The 26,260-nt window shown below is 43.9% G+C and overlaps 1 protein-coding gene across 1 annotated transcript; it reads left to right on the top strand.

Moving 5' to 3' along the window:
* Positions 1 to 314: 314 nt before the first annotated feature.
* On the top strand, positions 315 to 20,774 carry LOC115170711 (putative short-chain dehydrogenase/reductase family 42E member 2). Its single transcript, XM_029726945.1, has 11 exons — positions 315 to 776; positions 2,242 to 2,337; positions 5,609 to 5,666; positions 8,234 to 8,352; positions 9,440 to 9,515; positions 12,140 to 12,222; positions 13,043 to 13,180; positions 13,341 to 13,406; positions 13,499 to 13,562; positions 13,790 to 13,863; positions 20,337 to 20,774. The coding sequence occupies exons 1-11, from the start codon at positions 315 to 317 to the stop codon at positions 20,577 to 20,579; spliced, it is 1,479 nt and encodes a 492-aa protein (XP_029582805.1). The 3' UTR covers positions 20,580 to 20,774.
* The last annotated feature ends 5,486 nt before the right edge of the window (positions 20,775 to 26,260 follow it).

Genomic DNA, 26,260 nt, shown 5'->3' with positions numbered 1-26,260 from the left:
ATGGCACATGGTGTCTGTCTGTATCTGCAGCGCTCTCCGCGATGACTCACTGTACAGACTGACTCACAGTCAATCTTGTTTTAGTCCTGTACTTTACTCTATTGATTACTCAGTCAAATGAAATAGTATTTCTTAGTTCTTTTTTTATAGTCTGGTCATGTAAATTAATTGGCAAAGAAAATGTTATTAGTTATAGTCGATGAAGGTGGCTACCGTGTATCTTATGGAGAATAGCTGTACTGATGAGGTAGCTACTATTTCAACCCCTGTCACTCACAGGGTTCCGAATTCCATCTATCCCAAGAGGAGTCTGAATGGAGTTGTGTGGCCCCAGTATGAAGGACAACGGAGGTTCTCTGTGCCAGACAGAGCAGCTACCCTACCCCTGTGTCCCCCTGCCTGACCCAGGCAGTGCTGGGTGCCGTATCCAGGCTAATAGACACCTTCACAACCACCACCTCAACCATCAGCTCCAGTCCTGGGTGAGCCGACCAGACCTAACCTCAACCCCAACTCCAGCCTCCCGACACAGGGCCAATGGGGTGGTGGGTGCCTGGTGCAGCAGCCCGGAGTGTCCAGCCTCCCGCCTGGATGAAGTGACTGATCAGGCCTTGAGAGGGGCAGGGATGGGGACAGGCAGGGTGCTGGTGACCGGGGGAGCAGGGTATTTTGGGTTGAGGCTGGGGAGAGCTCTGGTCAGCCAGGGAGTGTCTGTGGTGCTACTGGATCTTCACAAGCCACAGTGGGATACTCCAGATGGTACTGTCTTCCATCAGGTAGGTAGAGTAGACGCACTAGTCACTTCGGGGCAAATCCTAACTTTCAACTTTCAAATGTTTACTTAGTATCTCACTGTCATCAATACTTGACAAAGTTAAAATTTGACTTAAGTGGAAGTTAAGATTCATCTCCGGGGTACGCAACTCTAGTCCTGGATTTCCCAGGGTTTTGTTGCTTTCCTTTTGTTCAGTGGTGGAAAAAGTACTAATTTGTCATACTTGAGTAAAAGTAAAGATACCTTTAATAGAAAATGGCTCAAGTAAAAGTGAAAGTCACTCAGTAAAATACTACTTGAGTAAAAGTCTAAAAGTATTTTGTTTTAAATGTACTTAAGTATCAAAAGTAAATGGAACTGCTAAAATGTACTTAAGTATCAAAAGTAAAAATATAAACCATTTCAAATTCCGTATATTAAGCAAACCAGATGGCACAATTAAAAAATATATATATATTGACGGATAGTCAGGGTCATACTCCAACACTCAGTCATAATTTACAAATGAAGCATTTGTGTTTAGTGAGTCTGCCAGATCAGAGGCAGTAGGGATGACCAGGGATGTTCTCTTGATAAGTGTGTGAATTAAACAATTTTTCTGTCAAAATGTAATGAGTACTTTTGGGTGTCAGAGAAAACATATGGAGTAAAAAGTACATTATTTTCTTTAGGAATGTAGTGAAGTAGAAGTAAAAGTTGGCCAAAATATAAATAGTAAAGTAAAGTACAGATACACCAAAAACAACTGAAGTAGTACTTTAAAGTTATTTTACTTAAGTACTTTACACCACTGCTTTTGTTTTTGATCATTGTACCTAAATGATTACTAGTTTGAAATTCCCCCACTTGGTTTGTTAAGATTGTAATTGAAAAAGTAAAGAGAGAGAACACTGTGGGTTATCAGGGGGATACATTGAAATTCAAGTGTCTTTAGTGTAGTATTTCTCCTCATATACCCCAGGGTAGACGGGGCTAATAAGGTTGGGTATACATGGCTCAGGTATAAAGACACAGGTAAGTGATCTAGTTGAGGGTGCCAGGTGTTGACTTGGACAGAAGGAGGCCGGGGCTCTGATTCAGGTTTCAGGTGCAGCCTTCATGGCACTTTAACTTAATTGTACTTACTAATCATTGGCTAATATATGGACATACCATGTACTATATGTTCAAGCTGTCATCTTACCCAACAAGATAGTTCACCGTGAAAAGAAGGCGGAGAGTTCAATAGCAGACTGGATGAATTATGTCAAATGTTTCCTCACATTACTGACACTGTAATATCAGAGCCGCTCTTTCTAATATGAATAGAACAAAGGGTTGGCTGTTTCTAACATGAGACAGTTTAATCCCATGGTTTATCCTACTGTTATATTACATACTGTATAACAGTGAGGTACAGTCATAGGGTAGAGGAAAAAACACAGCATATCATTGTCTTACATAGTAGTGATTTTGTCCCCTTGCAGAGCGACATCCGGGACTATGATTCTCTGTATAAGATCTGTGAGGGGGTCGACTGTATATTCCACACCGCTTCCTATGGGATGTCAGGCCCAGAACAGGTGAGTTCCTGAACAGATGGAGGGTAGAACTTAACCCTTCTACTTTCTTTATTCATTTACCTGACTGGGAATGGAAACAATTCAAAAACCATCACTCAGAGTTGCTGGTCTCCTGTAACACTGTTCCAAGAAAACAGTACAGAGTACATTTTTTGTCTTAAATGCAACGACTTGAGTGGCGTGTGACAGAGATGGAATGGATGCCTGTCTATGCGTTCCAGGGTAGGATAAATCATAACATATTGAATGGAGGCTTTGTTAGTGAAACTCAACTGTTCACATTGTAGTATCACCTGTGTCTCTAGTCCCTCTCTGCCTGATACTGTCTCTCTCTCTCTCGCTCTGAAATATTTACAGTCAGCTAGGAGATGATTATGTAACTTAGAAAGCTTGTCTGTGTGTTTGGCTGGTGGGTAAGGACAGGCTGAAGGTAGTGGTCATATAGCAGGAGGTTTACTAACTTTTTGAAGTGACTTTATAAAGAGTGTCATTACTTTAATTAGATTTGTAGTTTTTTATTTCACCTTTATTTAACCAGGTAGGCCAGTTGAGAACAAGTTCTCATTTACAACTGCGACCTGGCCAAGATAAAGAAAAGCAGTGCGACAAAAACAACAACACAGAGTTACACATAAACAAACATACAGTCAATAACACAATATAAAAATATATGTACAGTGTGTGCAAATGTAGAAGATTAGGGAGGTAAGGCAATAAATAGGCCATAAAGGCGAAATAATTACAATTTAATATTAACACTAGAGTGATAGATGTGCAGATGATGATGTGCAAGTAGAGATACTGGGGTGCAAAAGAGCAAGGAGATCGATAACAATATGGAGATGAGATAGGTGGGTGTGCTATTTACAGATTGGCTGTGTACAGGTACAGTGATCGGTAAGCTGCTCTGACAGCTGATGCTTAAAGTTAGAGAGGGAGATATGTCTCCAGCTTCAGTGATTTTTGCAATTCGTTCCAGTCATTGGCAGCAGAGAACTGGAAGGAAAGACGGCCAAAGGAAGTGTTCGGTTTGGGGATGACCAGTGAAATATATCTGCTGGAGCGCGTGCTACGGGCTGGTGTTGCTATGGTGACCAGTGAGCTGAGATAAGGCAGGGCTTTACCTAGCAAAGACTTATAGATGACCTGGAGCGAGTGGGTTTGGCGACAAATATGTAGCGAGGGCCAGCCAACGAGAGCATACAGGTCGCAGTGGTGGGTAGTATATGGGGCTTTGGTGACAAAACGGATGGCACTGTGATAGACTACATCCAGTTTGCTGAGTAGAGTGTTGGAGGCTATTTTGTAAATTACATCACTGAAGTCAAGGATCGGTAGGATAGTCAGTTTTACGAGGGTATGTTTGGCAGCATGAGAGAAGGCGGCATTGTTGCGAAATAGGAAGCTGATTCTCGATTGAATTTGGAGATGCTTAATGTGAGTCTGGAAGGAGAGTTTACAGTCTAGCCAGACACCTAGATATTTATAGTTGTCCACATATTCTAAGTCAGAACCGTTCAGAGTAGTGATGCTAATCGGGCCGGCGGGTGCGGGCAGCAATCGGTTGAAGAGCATGCATTTAGTTTTACTAGCATTTAAGAGCAGTTGGAGGCCACGGAAGGAGTGTTGTATGGCATTGAAGCTCGTTTGGAGGTTTGTTAACAGAGTGTCCAAAGAAGGGCAAGATGTATACAAAATGGTGTCGTCTGCTTAGAGGTGGATCAGAGAATCACCAGCAGCAAGAGCGACATCATTAATATATACAGAGAAAAGAGTCGGCCCGAGAATTGAACCCTGTGGCACCCCCATAGAGACTGCCAGAGGTGCGAACAACAGGCCCTCTGATTAGACACACTGAAATCTATCTGAGAAGTAGTTGGTGAACCAGGCAAGGCAGTCATTTGAGAAATCAAGGCTATTGAGTCTACCGATAACAATGCAGTGATTGACAATGTCGAAATCCTTGGCCAGGTCGATGAAGACAGCTGCAGAGTACTGTCTTTTATCGATGGCGGTTATGATATTGTTTAGGACCTTGAGCATGGCTGAGGTGCACCCATGACCAGCTCGGAAACCAGATTGCATAGTGGAGAAGGTATGGTGGGATTCGAAATGGTCGGTGATCTGTTTGTTAACTTGGATTTCAAATATTTTAGAAAGGCAGGGCAGGATGGATATAGGTCTATAACAGTTTGGGTCTAGAGTGTCTCCCCCTTTGAAGAGGGGGATGACCGCGGCAGCTTTCCAATCTTTGGGGATCTCAGACGATATGAAAGAGAGGCTGAACAGGCTAGTAATAGGGGTTGCAACAATTTCGGTAATTTTAGAAAGAAGGGTCCAGATTGTCTAGCCCAGCTGATTAGTAGGGATCCAGATTTTGCAGCTCTTTCAGAACATCAGCTGTCTGGATTTGGGTGAAGGAGAAGCGGGGGGGGGGGGGGGGGGGGGGGGGGGGGCTTGGGAATGTTGCTGCAGGGGGTGCAGAGCTGTTGGCCGGGGTAGGGGTAACCAGGTGGAAAGCATGGCCAGCCGTAGGAAAATGCTAACTGAAATTATCGATTATCGTAGATTTATAGGTAGTGACAGTGTTTCCTAGCCTCAGTGCAGTGGGCAGCTGGGAGGAGGTGCTCTTATTCTCCATGGACTTTACAGTGTCCCAAAACTTTTTGGAATTAGTGCTACAAGATGCAAATTTCTGTTTGAAAAAGCTAGCCTTAGCTTTCCTAACTGACTGTGTATATTGGTTCCTGACTTCCCTGAAAAGTTGCATATCGCGGGGGCTATTCGATGCTAATGCAGAACGCCACAGGATGTTTTTGTGCTGGTCAAGGGCAGTCAAGTCTGGGGTGAACCAAGGGCTATATCTGTTCTTAGTTCTACATTTGTTGAATGGGGCATGCTTATTTAAGACAGTGAGGAAAGCACTTTTAAAGAGCAACCAGGCATCCTCTACTGACAGGATGAGGTCAATATCCTTCCAGGATTCCCAGGTCGATTAGAAAGGCCTGCTTGCAGAAGTGTTTTAGGGAGCGTTTGACAGTGATGAGCGGTGGTCGTTTAACCGCGGACCCATTACGGACGCAGGCAATAAGGCAGTGATCGCTCAGATCCTGGTTGAAGACAGCAGAGGTGTATTTAGAGGGCAAGTTGGTCAGGATGATATCTAACAGGGTGCCCATGGTTCCGGTTTTAGGGTTACACATTAGTTACACATTACAAATTAGTTCCCACACAAACAGTGTTAAAAGTTATTCTGTTCTGTGTCTCACAGCTGAGGAAAGAGCAGGTGGAGTCAGTCAACGTCGGAGGGACGAACAACGTCATTAATGGTAACAAGCTCCCCTCCCTCCTCCCGCCTTCCTCCCCTCCTTCCTTCCCTACCTCTTCCCCTCCTTTCTTCCCTACCTCCTCCTGTAACGGTTTTCGTCGGAAGGAGTGGACCAAAGCGCAGCGTGGTACGTATTCAGGATTTTATTTATCAAAAACACTCAAACAAAACATAACAAAATGAAAAGCAAACAGTTCCGTCGGGTACACTATACAAAAAAGAAAACAACTACCCACACACACAGGTGGGAAAAAGGCTGCCTAAGTATGATTCCCAATCAGAGACAACGATAGACAGCTGCCTCTGATTGGAAACCATACTCGGCCAAAACAAAGAAATAGAATGCATAGAATGCCCACCCCACATCACACCCTGACCTAACCAAACAGAGAAAAACGGATCTCTCAGGTCAGGGCGTGACACCTCGCCTCCTTCCTCCCCTCCTTCCTCCCCTCCCTCCCTCCTCACCTCACTCTTCAACTACTGTCACACTCATCAACTTCCCCTCTCACACAGACAGGTAGACCATTCCTTAGATTAACAACACATTCTTTACATTACATACAGTATTATCTTTGCACAACATACTGTATGTAAACACATTTTTATAGGCACAAGACGTCCGAGGAGGTGGAACATTTGGCCCCTATGATGAAATAGTGGAAGAGACCTGTTGAAGGGCTTCTAATGGGGTGCAGTGTAACAGTAAAGCCATGTATGAGTAGCCATATAATGCCTGGTTCAGTGAAGGAAAAAAGTATTTGATCCCCTGCTGATTTTGTACTTTTGCCCACTGACAAAGAAATTATCAGTCTATAATTTTAATGGTAGGTTTATTTGAACAGTGAGAGACAGAATAACAACAAAAACATCCAGAAAAACGCATGTCAAAAATGTTATAAATTGATTTGAATTTTAATGAGGGAAATAAGTATTTGACCCCCTCTCAATCAGAAAGATTTCTGGCTCCCACGTGTCTTTTATACAGGTAACGAGCTTAGATTAGGAGCACACTCTTAAAGGGAGTGCTCCTAATCTCAGTTTGTTACATGTATAAAAGACACCTGTCCACAGAAGCAATCAATCAATCAGATTCCAAACTCTCCACCATGGCCAAGACCAAAGAGCTCTCCAAGGATGTCAGGGACAAGATTGTAGACCTAAACAAGGCTGGAATGGGCTACAAGACCATCGCCAAGCAGCTTGGTGAGAAGGTGACAACAGTTGGTGCGATTATTCGCAAATGGAAGAAACACAAAAGAACTGTCAATCTCCCTCGGCCTGGGGCTCCATGCAAGATCTCACCTCGTGGAGTTGCAATGATCATGAGAACGGTGAGGAATCAGCCCAGAACTACACGGGAGGATCTTGTCAATGATCTCAAGGCAGCTGGGACCATAGTCACCAAGAAAACAATTGGTAACACACTACGCCGTGAAGGACTGAAATCCTGCAGCGCCCGCAAGGTCCCCCTGCTCAAGAAAGCACATGTACATGCCCGTCTGAAGTTTGCCAATGAACATCTGAATGATTCAGAGGACAACTGGGTGAAAGTGTTGTGGTCAGATGAGACCAAAATGGAGCTCTTTGGCATCAACTCAACTCGCCGTGTTTGGAGGAGGAGGAATGCTGCCTATGACCCCAAGAACACCATCCCCACCGTCAAATATGGAGGTGGAAACATTATGCTTTGGGGGTGTTTTTCTGCTAAGGGGACAGGACAACTTCACCGCATCAAAGGGACGATGGACGGGGCCATGTACCGTCAAATTTTGGGTGAGAACCTCCTTCCCTCAGCCAGGGCATTGAAAATGGGTGGTGGATGGGTATTCCAGCATGACAATGACCCAAAACACACGGCCAAGGCAACAAAGGAGTGGCTCAAGAAGAAGCACATTAAGGTCCTGGAGTGGCCTAGCCAGTCTCCAGACCTTAATCCCATAGAAAATCTGTGGAGGGAGCTGAAGGTTCGAGTTGCCAAACGTCAGCCTCGAAACCTTAATGACTTGGAGAAGATCTGCGAAGAAGAGTGGGACATAATCCCTCCTGAGATGTGTGCAAACCTGGTGGCCAACTACAAGAAATGTCTGACCTCTGTGATTGCCAACAAGGGTTTTGCCACCAAGTACTAAGTCATGTTTTGCAGAGGGGTCAAATACTTATTTCCCTCATTAAAATGCAAATCAATTTATAACATTTTTGACATGCGTTTTTCTGGATGTTTTTGTTGTTATTCTGTCTTTCACTGTTCAAATAAACCTACTATTAAAATGATAGACTGATCATTTCTTTGTCAGTGGGCAAACGTACAAAATCTGCAGGGGATCAAATACTTTTTTCCCTCACTGTAAATGAAGTTGGAGGTGGTGCAGAACAGTCTCCTTGTCCAAGACCTACAGACGTGTGTTAACTCCCAGAGATAATGACTAGGCATGAGCTCAGTGGGCTAATAGGCTTTTGAGTCATGACCCAGGTTTCGAAAATTAAATAAACTCCTAAATAAGAATGCGTTTTCAGTTTAACGACTTGGCCCAATGATAACCCTGTCTGTGTGTGTGCTTGTTTCAGTGTGTGTGGAGAAGGGCATCACCAGGCTGGTCTACACCAGTACGATCAATGTGACGTTTGCTGGCAAACCCATAGAGGAGGGCGATGAGGACTCATTGCCCTGTGTGCCCCTGGACATGGTGAGTAAGAACAGGATGTCCCAATGAGGAGCAGCTTTACTGTAGCCTGGGTAAACCAGACTGAATGATAGTGAGTGCAGCATTCTGTCTGCTTTACCCAGGCTAGCTTTACTGTGTCTATATAGAATAAGTGTTTGCTCTGAGTTGATGAAAACACAACTTACTGTGCGTATGATCTTTTTTCATAGTTTTCTTTTCATGTGGTACAATTGGTTAAAGGACTGGGCACCTTTGCTATGTGATGTTTTACAGTAACCTTGAGATTGAAGCTGACATGGTGTACATAACATCCAGAACCAGGCTGATAAAGGAAGCTCATGAATGTAATCTTCTCCCAGAGCTGCTCCTTCCAGCTTACATGGCTGTGCATGACTGTATAAGTCCCGCATGAGTAGAGTTACACAGTTTAGGATAGCTTGGAGGCTCAAAGCCTGTCAACCTGACACTGGCGGGGTGTGTGTGAGAGAGGGTGAGTGTGTGTGGTGTGTACAGTATGGGTGTCACACCTCTGACATGCATCTATCTTGCAACCCCTTCTGAAGGACATACAGGTAACTTACCAAATAAAGGAAACAACAACATAAATGTATTAATTAATAGAGCGTTGAGCCACTCCGAGCCGCCAGAACAGCTTCAATGCGCCTTGGAATAGATTCTACAAGTGTCTGGAACTAAATTGGAGGGATGGAACACCATTCTTCCATGAGAAATTCCATATTTTGGTGTTTTGTTGATGGTGGTGGAAAACACTTGCCTGATGACTCAAACTGAATTCTTCCTCTGCTCTCGTTCACTACATACTTCAGTCTGAGACTGCCATCAAAACAGCTCTGCATTTTTATACGTGACCCTAAGCATGATGTGACGTTAATAGCTTAATTAACTCAGGAACCACACCTGTGTGGAAGCACCTGCTTTAAATATACTTTGTATCCCTCATTTACTCAAGTGTTTCCTTTATTCTGGCAGTTACCTGTACTTTCCTCAGCAGCAGCAGTAACAATGAATAGATCCTCTGATGGCTATGTCTTAGGAAATAATAAAACGCATGGATTGATATGAATAGATATGATGCGTTCTGTCCCAGCACATAGACCACTACTCCAGGACTAAATCTATCTCTGACCAGATGGTCCTAACAGCCAATGGACGCTCACTCAAAGGTAAGAGAGACCCTAGAAATAGAATGAAGATATACAGTATTAGATGTATTATTATAATTCTGTGTCTATGGCAGAGACACTGTGACTTTGTCTGGCATGATCTTGAGGTGATAGGATGGGGGTTACTTACACCATCAAGACACTGATGATATCCTCAAATGGAAATGGTGAGTTCAGGTCATTGACATTGTCTTATGATTCTCAGTGTGTATGAATGGATGCTGTATGTATCCACAGCCAAACTGTGTGTGTGTGTGTGTGTGTGTGTGTGTGTGTGTGTGTGTGTGTGTGTGTGTGTGTGTGTGTGTGTGTGTGTGTGTGCATGTGTGCTTGTGTGCTTGTGTGTATTTGTGAGTGAGTGAGGTTGGCATGGAAACCAAGCTATCCGTGTGTGCAACCTAATCCAACTGGACCTGCTGACACCAGTTCAATTTAGAGCTGGAAAGCACAATGCCACTTGAGACTGGAGAGCAGTGTTCACCCGACACCGTTTTGTCTCAAGCAACACACACACACAGGGATGTACTTACACACACAGAGACACACAGTTAGTAGCAGTAGTACCAGACATGCAGTACAGACTCTCGTCACAGGCAGATGTCACGTACATACTTACTGTAAAACTGACAGTCAGAATCACAGGAGACATTGATACACACACACAATGTATTCATCATTAACATAAACCCCTGTACAGTTTGTCTCTCTCAAAGGTGTGTAGGAATTCACTTACTGCATTAGTGTGATTCCAGTGAGAGCTTGGTTAAATAGGTGTGATGCCTTCAGCCCCTCCTTGGGTGAAACCTAACCCCCTATCAATGACCACTTATTTATATATTAAACTAAGCTAGGAGCATGGCGCTATGTCATTATATACTCTACTGGACCATTCATGCATTTATTAAGACGGGATGTAGAGGAAATATATTAACACTGGAAGATGACTTCAGTTTGAAGCAAAGGTTAGCATATTATACAGTGAGGGAAAAAAGTATTTGATCCCCTGCTGATTTTGTACGTTTGCCCACTGACAAAGAAATGATCAGTCTATAATTTGAATGGTAGGTTTATTTGAACAGTGAGAGACAGAATAACAACAAAAAAATCCAGAAAAACGCATGTCAAAAATTTTATAAATTGATTTGAATTTTAATGAGGGAAATAAGTATTTGACCCCCTCTCAATCAGAAAGATTTCTGGCTCCCAGGTGTCTTTTATACAGGTAACGAGCTTAGATTAGGAGCACACTCTTAAAGGGAGTGCTCGTAATCTCAGTTTTTTACCTGTATAAAAGACACCTGTCCACAGAAGCAATCAATCAATCAGATTCCAAACTCTCCACCATGGCCAAGACCAAAGAGCTCTCCAAGGATGTCAGGGACAAGATTGTAGACCTACACAAGGCTGGAATGGGCTACAAGACCATCGCCAAGCAACTTGGTGAGAAGGTGACAACAGTTGGTGCGATTATTCGCAAATGGAAGAAACACAAAAGAACTGTCAATCTCCCTCGGCCTGGGGCTCCATGCAAGATCTCACCTCGTGGAGTTGCAATGATCATGAGAACGGTGAGGAATCAGCCCAGAACTACACGGGAGGATCTTGTCAATGATCTCAAGGCAGCTGGGACCATAGTCACCAAGAAAACAATTGGTAACACACTACGCCATGAAGGACTGAAATCCTGCAGCGCCCGCAAGGTCCCCCTGCTCAAGAAAGCACATGTACATGCCCGTCTGAAGTTTGCCAATGAACATCTGAATGATTCAGAGGACAACTGGGTGAAAGTGTTGTGGTCAGATGAGACCAAAATGGAGCTCTTTGGCATCAACTCAACTCGCCGTGTTTGGAGGAGGAGGAATGCTGCCTATGACCCCAAGAACACCATTCCCACCGTCAAACATGGAGGTGGAAACATTATGCTTTGGGGGTGTTTTTCTGCTATGGGGACAGGACAACTTCACCGCATCAAAGGGACGATGGACGGGGCCATGTACCGTCAAATCTTGGGTGAGAACCTCCTTCCCTCAGCCAGGGCATTGAAAATGGGTGGTGGATGGGTATTCCAGCATGACAATGACCCAAAACACACGGCCAAGGCAACAAAGGAGTGGCTCAAGAAGAAGCACATTAAGGTCCTGGAGTGGCCTAGCCAGTCTCCAGACCTTAATCCCATAGAAAATCTGTGGAGGGAGCTGAAGGTTCGAGTTGCCAAACGTCAGCCTCGAAACCTTAATGACTTGGAGAAGATCTGCGAAGAGGAGTGGGACAAAATCCCTCCTGAGATGTGTGCAAACCTGGTGGCCAACTACAAGAAATGTCTGACCTCTGTGATTGCCAACAAGGGTTTTGCCACCAAGTACTAAGTCATGTTTTGCAGAGGGGTCAAATACTTATTTCCCTCATTAAAATGCAAATCAATTTATAACATTTTTGACATGTGTTTTTGTTGTTATTCTGTCTTTCACTGTTCAAATAAACCTAGCATTAAAATGATAGACTGATCATTTCGTACATTTCTAGACTCAGTTACAAGTAATTACACGGTGGAGTAACTCATTTGTAACAGACTTTCAGTGTTGCCAGATTTAGTTCATTATTCAATGAAATTCTCTTCTGTAAAGGTGGGGGTCTCTTGCGGACCTGTGTCCTGAGACCCTCAGGCATCTACGGGCCAGAAGAGAGACGACACCTACACAGGGTTATGGTGAGTGTCCGTACACCTACCTACCACATAGAATCACAATGAAAAGAACTGACACATCTCTACTTTCCATCTGATTTGTCACTTTCCATCCAAGACGGCAGCACCATAGGGATAAATGTCTGTGGACTATTTAATTGTGCGAGTGGCACAATAAAATGACAGCCCAGTCTCATTGCCCTTCTATCAGGTATAGAGGTTCTCTTAGGGTTTAGATCCTTGGCTGGCAGAATGTGTACCTGGTGAGGATATATTATTAATGGACCCTCTTAAGGTATCCTGTTTCACCCCTCTCTCTCTCCCCTGGGGAGAATGAAGGGAAGGAATACTCTATGCTGGGCTGGGTAGAACAGGGCTGGGATGCTGCAGTACCCAGTTCACTATGGGGAAAGATGCTTAGAGGCTTTTTAATCTTTCTTCCCCTAATACAGTTTACCTCTCCCCTCACTCAATGTCAGACCATTGTACACACACGAACCCATGCATGCCTTGACACATGTACACAACCCCAAACACACTCACATGAGAACAGACATACTCTCAGCACAACAATACAGTCTAACCTGAATTCAGTTGAATTATCAACCCGCTCTCTCTCTCACTCTCTCTCTCTCGCTCTCTCTCCACTTCTCCTTCTCTCTCTCTCTCTCTCTCTCTCGCTCTCTCTCCACTTCTCCTTCTCTCTCTCTCTCTCTCTCTCTCTCTCCACTTCTCCTTCTCTCTCTCCACTTCTCCTTCTCTCTCTCTCTCTCTCTCTCTCTCTCTCTCTCTCTCTCTCTCTCTCATTCTCTCTCTCCACTTCTCCTTCTCTCTCTCTCCCCAGGTGAATGTGGAGCGCCGGTTGTTCAGTTTTAGCTTTGGAAACCGCCAGGCCAAGATGAACTGGGTCCATGTGGACAACCTGGTGTTGGCCCACGTCCTGGCTGCTGAAAGCCTCACACCCAAGAGGAACTGTGTGGCTGTGAGTTTACTACTACTCACCATCTCCATGGATACCAATGATCGTTTCAGCACTTGTTTGTTCTACCTTCAAGTGGCATTTGTACACATTGTACATATTTATGCCTGTGTGTGTTTGGGATGGGGGTGTATACATAGTAATATCAACCTTTCTCCCTCAGAGTGGACAGGCCTACTTCATCAACGACGGGGAATCTGTCAACCTGTTTGAATGGTTAACACCACTGGTGAGTAACTCTATATATTCTTTGGGTGATTAACACATAGTTTATCTTGTCTTGGTCTTTGATATCCTCTCTGTCTTTCCCCTCCTCTCTAGTTTGAGAAGCTGGGGTACAGCCGACCGTTGATACACTTGCCTGTCTCACTGGTCTATTCAGCAGGTAGGAGACACAAACGGGCACGCATTCACACACACACATACACGCACGCACACACACAAATACCCACGCTGCTGTAACAGGACGCTGATCATGCCCAACACCAGCCGCAATCTGTCAGGATACACACCAGTTTCATACTTACCAAACTGTTGTAATAGTACGCTGCTCGTAGCTCAGACCTGCCACGCTGCTGTCTTCCTTCCTCATCTGAGGTGTGTATTTCACAGCCATTCTGATGGAATGTTTACACCTGGCTCTGAGGCCAATAGTGGAGATCCCTCTGCTCTTCACCAGAAATGAGGTAAGCATACAGCTATGTATCTACAGTACCTATCTACTACTTACCTACCTATCTATATCTACCTACCTACCTACCTACCTACCTACCTACCTACCTACCTACCTACCTACCTACCTACCTACCTACCTACCTACCTACCTTCATAGCGCTTTCTACACCTAACCCCTCTTCTCACTTCCCATTTTTACTCTGCCTTTTTACCCATTCTTCTTCTTTCCTCCTTTCTTCCTTCTTAGTTTTACATTGCAGCCAAGCACTGATGTGAGGACCAACCTTCCTCACCACGCTTGCAAGAAAACGTTGTTGAAAAATATGCCATGTTTTCCAGTGTTACATATTCAGTGTATTAATTAAGTGTAACAGTCTCTTTCCTGTCACATACTCGATACAAAGAGCAAACACACGGAAGGGAGAACATTTTGAATTTGCTTAGACCTTTCACTCTGTTTGGGTTCTGTTTGAGTGACGTTATTGCATTCTGGGTCATGGTGACATGTCTCAGTCAGTGTAGAACCCCGCTGGGCCACGGTGGCAGGGTCGTTCCACAAAATGAGTGCCTTTGATATTTTAAGTAGAAATTGTGCACAAATTTGAAAGCCATGAAGTGTCCTTCAATATAGACCACGTGGAATATTCAATAAATCAGATTTCTGTTTTTGAATAAAGACTTACTAAAGTGCTACAATTCTGCACTTGGACATGTCCCTCTTTGCATCCTCTGTGACTTCTAGGAATATTTTAACACACTTAATCCCAACATTTATCCAAGTTTTCACCATCATTATAAAGCCGTAGTTATTTTGTTGGTTTGACAAAGTCATTTCTGAAGATTATTATTTATTCATGTGATTATTGATCCATTTTAAGGTTAAAAAAAATCCTGTCCCTAATTTTAAGGTCAACCCTGTTACGTGAACTGAACTCTCGTTTTAATATGATGAAACAATTCATTTTTAAAAAACTTTTTCAAAAGAAACATTGAACACCTAATAGTCAAATCATAGTGTAAAATCGGGTAAGCTGGTTCTACCCTTTTTATGATGACTCAGGATATAACCCAGATGCAGACACGGGGGACGGATAGTACAGTTCTCAGATTATTTATTAGGAGCATGGGGCAGGCAAAGGGCAGGTCGAGGGCAGGCTGAGGTTCGTGATCAGGTCAGAGTCAGGCTGGTACAGGACGGCAGGCAGACTCAGGGTCAGGGCAGGCAGAATGGTCAGAACTGGGAAAAACTAGAAAATATAACTAGAGAAACAGAAAGGCTGGTAAGACCTGACAAGACAAGACGAACTGGCAACAGACAAACAGATAACACAGGTATAAATACACAGGGGATAATGGGAAGATGGGCAACATCTACACAGCAGTGGTAGGCCTGATCACCGACAACGATGAGATGGCCTATAGGGAGGAGGTCAGAGACCTGACCTTGTGGTGCAAGGACAACAACCTCTCCCTCAATTTGATCAAGACAAAGAAGATTTTGTCACAGATCTTCATTGTAAAGGGTTTAAACACTGTTTCCCATGCTTGTACAATGAACCATAAACAATTAATGAACATGCACCTGTGGAATGGTCGTTAAGACACTAACATCTTACAGACGGTAGGCAATTAAGGTCACAGTTATGAAAACTTAGGACACTAAAGAGGACTTTCTACTGACTCTGAAAAACACCAAAAGAAAAATGCCAAGGGTCCCTGCTCATCTGTGTGAACGTGCCTTAGGCATGCTGTAAGGAGGCATGAGGACTGCAGATGTGGCCCAGGGCAATAAATTGCAATGTCCGTACTGTGAGACGCCTAAGACAGTGCTACAGGGAGACAGGATGGACAGCTGATCGTCCTCGCAGTGACAGACCACGTGTAACAACACCTGCACACGATCGGTACATCCGAACATCACACCTGCGGAACAGGTACAGGATGGCAACAACAACTGCCCGAGTTACACCAGGAACGCACAATCCCTCCATCAGTGCTCAGACTGTCCGCAATAGGCTGAGAGAGGCTAGACTGAGGGCTTGTAGGCCTGTTGTAAGGCAGGTCCTCACCAGACATCACCGGCAACAACGCCGCCTTTGGGCACAAACCCACCATCGCTGGACCAGACAGGACTGGCAAAAAGTGCTCTTCACTGACAAGTCGCGGTTTTGTCTCACCAGGGGTGATGGTCGGATTTGCGTTTATTGTCGAAAGGAATGAGCATTACACTGAGGCCTGTACTACGGAGCGAGATCGATTTGGAGGTGGAGGGTCCATCATGGTCTGGGGCGATGTGTCACAGCACAGACTGAGCTTGTCGTCATTGCAGGCAATCTCACCACTGTGAGTTACAGGGAAGACATCCTCCTCCCTCATGTGGTACCCCTCCTGCAGGCTCATCCTGACATGACCCTCCAGCATGACAATGCCACCAGCCATACTGCTTGTTCTGTGTGTGATTTCCTGCAAGACAGGAATGTCAGTGCTCTGCCATGGCCAGCCAAGAGCCCGGATCTCAATCCCATTGAGCACATCTGGGACCTGTTGGATCAGAGGGTGAGGGCTAGGGCCGTTCCCCCCAGAAATGTCCGGGAACTTGCAGGTGCCTTGGTGGAAAAGTGGGGTAACATATCACAGCAAGAACTGGCAAATCTGGTGCAGTCCATGAGGAGGAGATGCACTGCAGTACTTAATGCAGCTGGTGGCCACACCAGAAACTGACTGTTACTTTTGATTTTGAACCCCCCCCCCCCCCCCCCCCCCCCAATATTTACACATGTTAAGTTTGCTGAAAATAAACACAGTTGACAGTGAGAGGATGTTTCTTTTTTTGCTGAGTTTATTTTAAAGGATTTTCAAATACTTATTTCAAATACTATTTTCAAATACCTGGGTTAAACGCATGGGAGTGTATTTGAGTCAGTGAATTTAAACGTTTTCTATACTTTCCAAGTGTGCACTGAGTGTACAAAACATTAGGAACACCTGCTCTTTCCATGACATAGACTGACCAGGGGAATTTCATGGAAAAGCTATGACCTCTTATTGATGTCACAATCAGTGCTGATGAAGTGGAGGAGATAGGTTAAAGAAGGATTTTTATACCTTGAGATAAGTGAGACATGTATTGTGTATGTATGCCGTTCAGAGGGTGAATGGGCAAGACAAAAGAAGATGTGGGGTATAGTAGTAGGTGCCAGCCGCACCGATTTAAGTGTGTCAAGAACTGCAACACTGTTGGGTTTTTCACGCTCAACAGTTTCATGTGTGTACCAAGAATGGTCCATCACCCAAAGGACATCGAGCCAACTTGACACAGCTGTGGGAAGCATTGGAGTCAACATAGGCCAGCATTCCTGTGGAACGCTTTCGACACTTTTTAGAGTCCATGCCCCGATGATTTGAGGCTGTTCTGAGGGCAAAGGGGCAATCATTTTTTTATACACTTGTGAACTATCAAATGCATTAAAATACTGAATGACTTGTCTTTTCAAATGAAATGTATCTGAATACCTACTTCAAATGTATGTGAAAGCAATTGAGATAGTTTAAATAGTATTTAAACCCAGGTGTGATGTCACACATCTCCGACGTTTCAAGGTCTGTAAAAGGAGGTAGAAAAACATGTTTTTGGAATGGAAAGCAGCCATACTGATGACAGTAGTATTGCATACATCCTGCCCTGGCACTGAGAAGGGCCCGAGGAGCTGTTTGTAGTAGGAGCTGCTATCTGTCGTACCCAGGAAGGCATTACTTCATGAATGTGTGATGAGACAGAAACCAAAGCCATGCCCACAGGGCTGCTGGTCCAGGAGCTGCTTCAGTCAGACATTCTGGCGGCTGCCACCGGGAGATCGATAATTGTCCTGTGAATAAAATATTAGCCTGTTGTGTGTATTTCTCCTGGAAGGGTGGGATGGAGTAGGGAGAAGTTTCCTCATAATCACTGATCCAGGGTCAGACATTATTTTACTCCTAGGATTGTCTGTGACTTACAGTAAGGTAATCCCAGATCTGTGGTTAGAGCCAACATCTACCTCGATTGACTGGGTCAGGAAGTTCAACACTGGGGACACAGGAACTGACCTCATTGCAGGCTCAACTCCAACTAGCTCCCTTGCTTTAGGGTTATCTCCTAACCTGAACCATTACTGGACAACATCACTACTCTGCTCAACGGTCCTGTGGCTGGGCTAACAAGAGACAGCAGTCAGTGGTCCGTCAGAGACAGACAGGTGTACAGAGAGACATACATACACAAGTCTCTAAAGGGTAAATCCATTTGAATTCAATCACTGTTGTTTTAAACATAACTTTCCATACATGTTTGCCCATGGAAGAAGTGGTCAGAAAGTGACTTTTAAGACATGAATATCAAAACATTCAAAAGATACACAACATGACCAAAAGTAACATTCCAAAGGTGTTCAATGGGGTTGAGGTCAGAGCTCTGTGCAGGCCAGTCAAGTTCTTCCACACCGATCTTGACAAACAATTTCTGTATGGACCTCGCTTTGTGCATGGGGCATTGTCATGCTGAAACAGGAAAGGGCCTTCCCCAAACTGTTGCCACAAAGTTGGAAGCTGTAGTTTTAAGATTTCCCTTCACTGGAACTAAGTGGCCTAGCCCAAACCATGAAAAACAGCCCCAGACCATTATTCCTCCTCCACCAAACTTTACAGTTGGCACTATGCATTGGGGCAGGTAGCATTCTCCTGACATTTGTCAAACACAGATTTGTCCGTTGGACTGCCAGATGGTGAAGTGTGATTCAACACTCCAGAGAACATGTTTCCACTGCTCCAGAGTCCAATGGCAGGGAGCTTTACACCACTCCAGCCATCGCTTGGCATTGTGTATGGTGATGTTAGGCTTGTGTGTGGCTGCTCGGACCATGGATACCCATTTCATGAAGCTCCAGATGAATAGTTATTGTGCTGACGTTGCTTCCAGAGATAGTTTGGAACTCGGTAGTGAGTGTTGCAACCGAGGACAGAAGATTTATATGCGCTACACGCTTCAGCACTCGGCGGTACCGTTCGGTGAGCTTTTGTGGCCTACCACTTCGTGGCTGAGCTGTTGTTGCTCCTAGACGTTTCCACTTCACAATAACAGCACTTACAGTTCTAGCAGGGAAGAAATTTGACGAACTGACTTATTGGAAAGGTGTCATCCTATGACGGTGCAATGTTGAAAGTCCTGAGCTCTTCAGTAAGGCCATTCTACTGCCAATGTTTATCTATGGAGAATGTATGGCTGTATGCTGAATTTTATACACCTGTCAGCAACGGGTGTGGCTGAAGTAGCCAAATCCACTAATTTGAAGGGGTGTCCACATACTTTTGTATATATAGTGTAAAAGTGTTCAAAGTTAAGTCCTTTTGCATACCCCACCATACCATGAGACATCCATGTTTTCGTCACAGGAAAATATAAACAGTTGAGATTGATATTATTTAAAAGCTTATGAACAGGGTTGTCAACCTATTTCATAATTTCTTTCAAAAGTATAGTTTTTAATGGTGGGCACGACACAAAAATCTCAGATTATGTTAATAGGGTCTAAGCCGCAACATATGCAAATATTTAGACAATTGACATTAATGGTTAAGAAATTCAAAATGTTATTATAAAAAAAAAATGTTTCAAGAAATTATTAAATAGTTTGAAATCCTGTTCATGAGCTTTTAAATGATATCAATCTCAACCGTTTATATTTTTCAGTGACGAAGACATTGATGTCTCATGGTATGGTTGGGTATGCAAAAGGGGGCAACTTGGAGCACTTTTATATCTTGAATGTTTTGACATTCAGGTTCAAAAAGTCCCTTTCTGAGAACTTGTATGGAAGGCAAATATGTATGGAAGGTTTCGTTCACATCAAAGGGGTGCTGTCAAAAAGTGAATTCAAATGGATTTACCCCAATGAGACAATAGTATACTTGCTGAATCTCTGTGTTACACTGAGCCACCGGGTTTGTCTGAGAGCTTCTGTCACTACAGGTATTTTCCATGCAGACATCGTATCCTCCGTGCAGTAAGGGGATATAGGGACCAGAGAGACATCCTTCACACGGGGTGGCAGGATGTTGGTAAACTGAGGTTATTCAAAGACATTAGCATGGAGTCAAACTCCCTTGAAGCTCCAGTGTTCCTAATCCGCCTCCCAGGCTGTACTGAGCACTATGCCCATCTCAGTGCACCCTGATTGGACATGAGTGAAGGAGTACTGTTGAGTTTGTTAAGCTGCCTTCTTGGCAAAGAGGCGGGGGCAAGAGACAGGGGCGCAGTACAGACCACTAACACTCTTCTCCTTAACAGCTTGTTTAACTCTATTTCCTTTAACTGGGTGTTGGGTGCCAGTCTGTTTCCGCTTTAACCAATGGGTCAAGTCTTAACAACCAAGACAGTTAACTTTGTTGAATGCAAAGACAGTCAGGTACCTGGCTACCATTTCCCTGAATCTTTTCTGCATCCTCCTAGGTGAGGAACATTGCAGTGAGCCACACCTTCAAGATCGAGAAGGCCCGTCGAGATCTGGGCTACTGCCCCAGACGCTACAGCCTGGGGGACTCAGTGGACCAGTACATACGGTCCCGACCATCCCGCTCCAGGCCCTCCCCCCTAGGCCCCTCTCGGACTGTTCCCCTACTCCTGGTCCTCCTGCTGGTGTTGGGGTTCAGCCTGGCTGTCCTCCTGCTTTGCTCCTGGCTCTGGGAACACTAGGTAGCTACTGTGGCTAAAACTTAAGTAACAGCCCACTAAAACCCAACCTAAATCTTAACTCAGCTAATACACTCACTAATACGTTTTATTTGTTAGCCGCCTTTCTGGACACCTATGGTCTTGGCCTTACGTCAAGCTAAAAGCAATGATAGAAAGCATGCATAGTGTACATCTAGATACACATAGAAGACCATATGAATATACCACATACTGTTGACCTAATGCTAGCAACTCCGCCCTTCTATAATGTTTACCATGTTATCGTACAGTTGACTAAGGCTGTAGATGGATGATGATCAAATGTGTAGTATGTAGAATATTTGAAATAATATGGCGCTTTGTTCAAACCCTATTGCCTTTCATAGGGCAGAGTGTATCATATATTTGGGTTTATTTTCTTGAGAAAGAGGTTCTTATATTGAACCAGAGAATCATAATGTGAATACAGTACAGTGCTTTAATATGGTCATAAACCTATTGACCATTCCTTAAATGTATTTTGATTCTATAGCAGTTTTGTGTAGGTGCGTGTAGGTGTCAGTCTATATGCAAGTACGTCATACCAGACTTGCAAAGTATTAGGTATGACTATGACTTTGGTATGACTTTCTGTGAAATTAGAAATTAAACATTTTATTGGACTGAAGTGAAAACTGAAGTTTTAGTAAAAAGGAATCCTCTTTGCATTGATGTTTATATACTGTATATACACTGCTCAAAAAAATAAAGGGAACACTTAAACAACACATCCTAGATCTGAATGAAAGAAATAATCTTATTAAATACTTTTTTCTTTACATAGTTGAATGTGCTGACAACAAAATCCACGTGCCTGTATGACCTCCCTACAATGCCTGGGCATGCTCTTGATGAGGTGGCGGATGGTCTCCTGAGGGATCTCCTCCCAGACCTGGACTAAAGCATCCGCCAACTCCTGGACAGTCTGTGGTGCAACGTGGCGTTGGTGGATGGAGCGAGACATGATGTCCCAGATGTGCTCAATTGGATTCAGGTCTGGGGAACGGACGGGCCAGTCCATAGCATCAATGCCTTCCTCTTGCAGGAACTGCTGACACTCCAGCCACATGATGTCTAGCATTGTCTTGCATTAGAGGAACCCAAGGCCAACCGCACCAGCATATGGTCTCACAAGGGGTCTGAGGATCTCATCTCGGTACCTAATGGCAGTCAGGCTACCTCTGGTGAGCACATGGAGGGCTGTGCAGCCCCCCAAAGAAATGCCACCCTACACCATGACTGACCCACCGCCAAACCGGTCATGCTTGAGGATGTTGCAGGCAGCAGAACGTTCTCCACGGCGTCTCCAGACTGTCACGTCTGTCACATGTGCTCAGTGTGAACCTGCTTTCATCTGTGAAGAGCACAGGGCGCCAGTGGCGAATTTGCCAATCTTGGTGTTCTCTGGCAAATGCCAAACGTCCTGCACGGTATTGGGCTGTAAGCACAACCCCCACCTGTGGACGTCGGGCCCTCATACCACCCTCATGGAGTCTGTTTCTGACCGTTTGAGCAGACACATGCACATTTGTGGCCTGCTGGAGGTCATTTTGCAGGGCTCTGGCAGTGCTCCTCCTGCTCCTTCTTGCACAAAGGTGGAGGTAGCGGTCCTGCTGCTGGGTTGTTGCCCTCCTACGGCCTCCTCCACGTCTCCTGATGTACTGGCCTGTCTCCTGGTAGCGGCTCCATGCTCTGGACACTACGCTGACAGACACAGCAAACCTTCTTGCCACAGCTCGCATTGATGTGCCATCCTGGATGAGCTGCACTACCTGAGCCACTTGTGTGTGTTGTAGACTCCGTCTCATGCTATCACTTGAGTGAAAGCACCGCCAGCATTCAAAAGTGACCAAAACATCAGCCAGGAAGCATAGGAACTGAGAAGTGGTCTGTGGTTACCACCTGCAGAACCACTCCTTTATTGGGGGTGTCTTGCTTATTGCCTATAATTTCCACCTGTTGTCTATTCCATTTGCACAACAGCATGTGAAATTTATTGTCAATCAGTGTTGCTTCCTAAGTGGACAGTTTGATTTCACAGAAGTGTGATTGACTTGGAGTTACATTGTGTTGTTTAAGCGTTCCCTTTATTTTTTTGAGCAGTATATATATATACAGTACCAGTCAAACACTTAGACACACCTACTCATTCAAGGGTTTTTCTTTATTTTTACTATTTTCTACATTGTAGAATAACAGTGAAGACATCAAAACTATGAAATAGCACATATGGAGATCAACCAAATTGAGAAGAATGCTGTGTCTTTATGAAACACAGAGAAGGTGAACGGATGATCTCCGCATGTGTGGTTCCCACCATGAAGCATGGAGGAGGAGGTGTGATGGTGTGGGGGTGCTTTGCTGGTGACACTGTCTGTGATTTATTTAGAATTTAAGGCACACTTAACCAGCATGGCTACCACAGCATTCTGCAGCGATACGCCATCCCATCTGGTTTGTGTGTAGTGGGACTATCATTTGTTTTTCAACAGGACAATGATCTAACACACTTCCAGGCTGAGTAAGGGCTATTTAACCAATAAGGAGAGTGATGGAGTGCGGCATCAGATGACCTGCCCTCCACAATCCCCCGACCTCAACCAAATTGAGATGGTTTGAGTAGAACTGCAGAGTGAAGGAAAAGCAGCCAACAAGTGCTCAGCTGTTGGAAAAGCATTCCAGGTGAAGCTGATTGAGAGAATGCCAGGAGTGTGCAAAGCTGTCATCAAGGCAAAGGGTGGTTACTTTGAAGAATCTATAATCTAAAATATATTTTGATTTGTTTAACACTTTTTTGGTTACTACGTGATTCCATATGTGTTATTTCATAGTTTTGATGTCTTCACTATTATTCTACAATGTAGAAAATAGTAAAAATAAAGAAAAACACTTGAATAAGTAGGTGTGTCCAAACTTTTGACTGGTGCTGTATATATATATATATATATATGTTGATTGTCATTCATAATAATGCATTCTTCCCCCCTCATCTTCTTTGGTGAGGGATTTGTTGTCATTCACATTTAGTCTGTAGGATTAAATCAACCAGTCATAGTCATTTTATAAGCTTTTGGAAAAAAAGAGAAAGCCTTTCTATGTTGAATGCCAATTACTATTTTTGTATTAAGAATAGTTTTTATGTTTATGGTGTGTATCTGAGAAATATTTAATTGCTCCCAGTGCTCTTCCATTTTTCTTCAATTCAAATATTGCAATATGAAACAGTTATTAAATAATATGTTTTGCTGAATGACATGAATGGAGTAAAGACTTACTAAACACAACTGTTTGTCGTTTTGTGACAATGGGACAGAAAGTCATAAAATCAGATTTTAAACCTAACCCTAACCTTAACCTGTACCGTAACCACACTGCTAACCCTAATGCTTAAACCTAACCTTAAATTAAGACCAAAAATATATATTTGTTTAATGAATTTTTTACAATGTAGCCAATGTTGACTTTGCAGCTGGCCCATATCCAGTGGTGGAAAAATACTCAATTGTCATACTTGAGTAAAAGTAAAGATACCTTAATAGAAAATTACTCAAGTAAAAGTGAAAGTCGCCCAGTAAAATACTACTTGAGTAAAAGTCTAAAGGTGTTTGGTTTTAAATATACTTAAGTATCAAAAGTAAATTTAATTGCTAAAATGTACTTAAGTATCAAAAGTAAAAGTAAAAGTATAAACCATTTCTAATTCCTTATATTAATTAAAGCAGATGGCACCATTTTCTTTTTTTTTATTTTAATTTTTTTATTTCACCTTTATTTAACCAGGTAGGCCAGTTGAGAACAAGTTCTCATTTACAACTGCGACCTGGCCAAGATAAAGCAAAGCAGTTCAACACACAACAACACAGAGTAACACATGGAATAAACAAACATACAGTCAATAACACAATAGAAAAAAAGAAAGTCTATATACAGTGTGTGCAAATGGCATGAGGAGGTAAGGCAATAAATAGGCCATAGTAGCAAAGTAATTACAATTTAGCAGATTAACACGAGTGAAAGATGAGCAGATGATGGTGTGTAAGTAGAGATACTGGTGTGCAAAAGAACAGCAAAGTAAATAAAAAACAATATGGGGATGAGGTAGGTACATTGGGTGGGCTATTTACAGATGGGCTATGCACAGCTGCAGCGATCGGTTAGCTGCTCAGATAGCTGATGTTTAAAGTTAGTGAGGGAAATGTAAGTCTCCAGCTTCAGCGATTTTTGTAATTCGTTCCAGTCACTGGCAGCAGAGAACTGGAAGGAAAGGCAGCCAAGGAGGTGTTGGCTTTGGGGATGACCAGTGAGATATACCTGCTGGAGCACGTGCTATGGGTGGGTGTTGTTATCGTGACCAGTGAGCTGAGATAATTCGGAGCTTTACCTAACAAAGACAAATAGATGACCTGGAGCCAGTGGGTCGAAAATGTAGCGAGGGCCAGCCGACTAGAGCATACAGGTCGCAGTGGTGGGTGGTATAAGGGGCTTTGGTAACAAAACGGATGGCACTGTGATAGACTGCATCCAATTTGCTGAGTAGAGTATTGGAAGCTATTTTGTAGATGACATCGCCGAAGTCTAGGATCGGTAGGATAGTCAGTTTTACTAGGGTAAGTTTGGCGGCGTGAGTGAAGGAGGCTTTGTTGCAAAATAGAAAGCCGATTCTAGATTTTATTTTGGATTGGAGACGTTTGATATGAGTCTGGAAGGAGAGTTTACAGTCTAGCCAGACACCTAGGTATTTGTAGTTGTCCACATATTCTAGGTCAGAACCGTCCAGAGTAGTGATGCTAGTCGGGCGGGCGGGTGCGGGCAGCGAACGGTTGAAAAGCATGCATTTGGTTTTACTAGCGTTTAAGAGCAGTTGGAGGCCACGGAAGGAGTGTTGTATGGCATTGAAGCTCGTTTGGAGGTTTGTTAACACAGTGTCCAAAGAAGGGCCAGATGCATACAGAATGGTGTCGTCTGCGTAGAGGTGGATCAGGGAATCACCCGCAGCAAGAGCGACATCATTGATATATACAGAGAAAAGAGTCGGCCCGAGAATTGAACCCTGTGGCACCCCCATAGAGACTGCCAGAGGTCCGAACAACAGGCCCTCCGATTTGACACACTGAACTCTGTCTGAGAAGTAGTTGGTGAACCAGGCGAGGCAGTCATTTGAGAAACCAAGGCTATTGAGTCTGCCGATAAAAATACGGTGATTGACAGAGTCAAAAGCCTTGGCCAGGTCGATGAAGACAGCTGCACAGTACTGTCTTTTATCGATGGCGGTTATGATATTGTTTAGTACCTTGAGCATGGCTGAGGTGCACCCATGACCAGCTCGGAAACCAGATTGCACAGCAGAGAAGGTACGGTGGGATTCGAAATGGTCAGTGATCTGTTTATTAACTTGGCTTTCGAAGACGTTAGAAAGGTAGGGCAGGATGGATATAGGTCTATAACAGTTTGGGTCTAGAGTGTCACCCCCTTTGAAGATGGGGATGACCGTGGCAGCTTTTCAATCTTTAGGGATCTCGGACGATACGAAAGAGAGGTTGAATAGACTTGTAATAGGGGTTGCAACAATGGCGGCGGATAATTTTAGAAAGAGAGATTCCAGATTGTCTAGCCCAGCTGATTTGTACGGGTCTAAGTTTTGCAGCTCTTTCAGAACATCTGCT

The sequence above is a fragment of the Salmo trutta genome, chromosome 32 (assembly GCF_901001165.1).
Source record: "Salmo trutta chromosome 32, fSalTru1.1, whole genome shotgun sequence".
NCBI classification, from domain to species: Eukaryota; Metazoa; Chordata; class Actinopteri; order Salmoniformes; family Salmonidae; genus Salmo; species Salmo trutta.
This window is presented reverse-complemented; position numbering and strand designations above follow the sequence as displayed.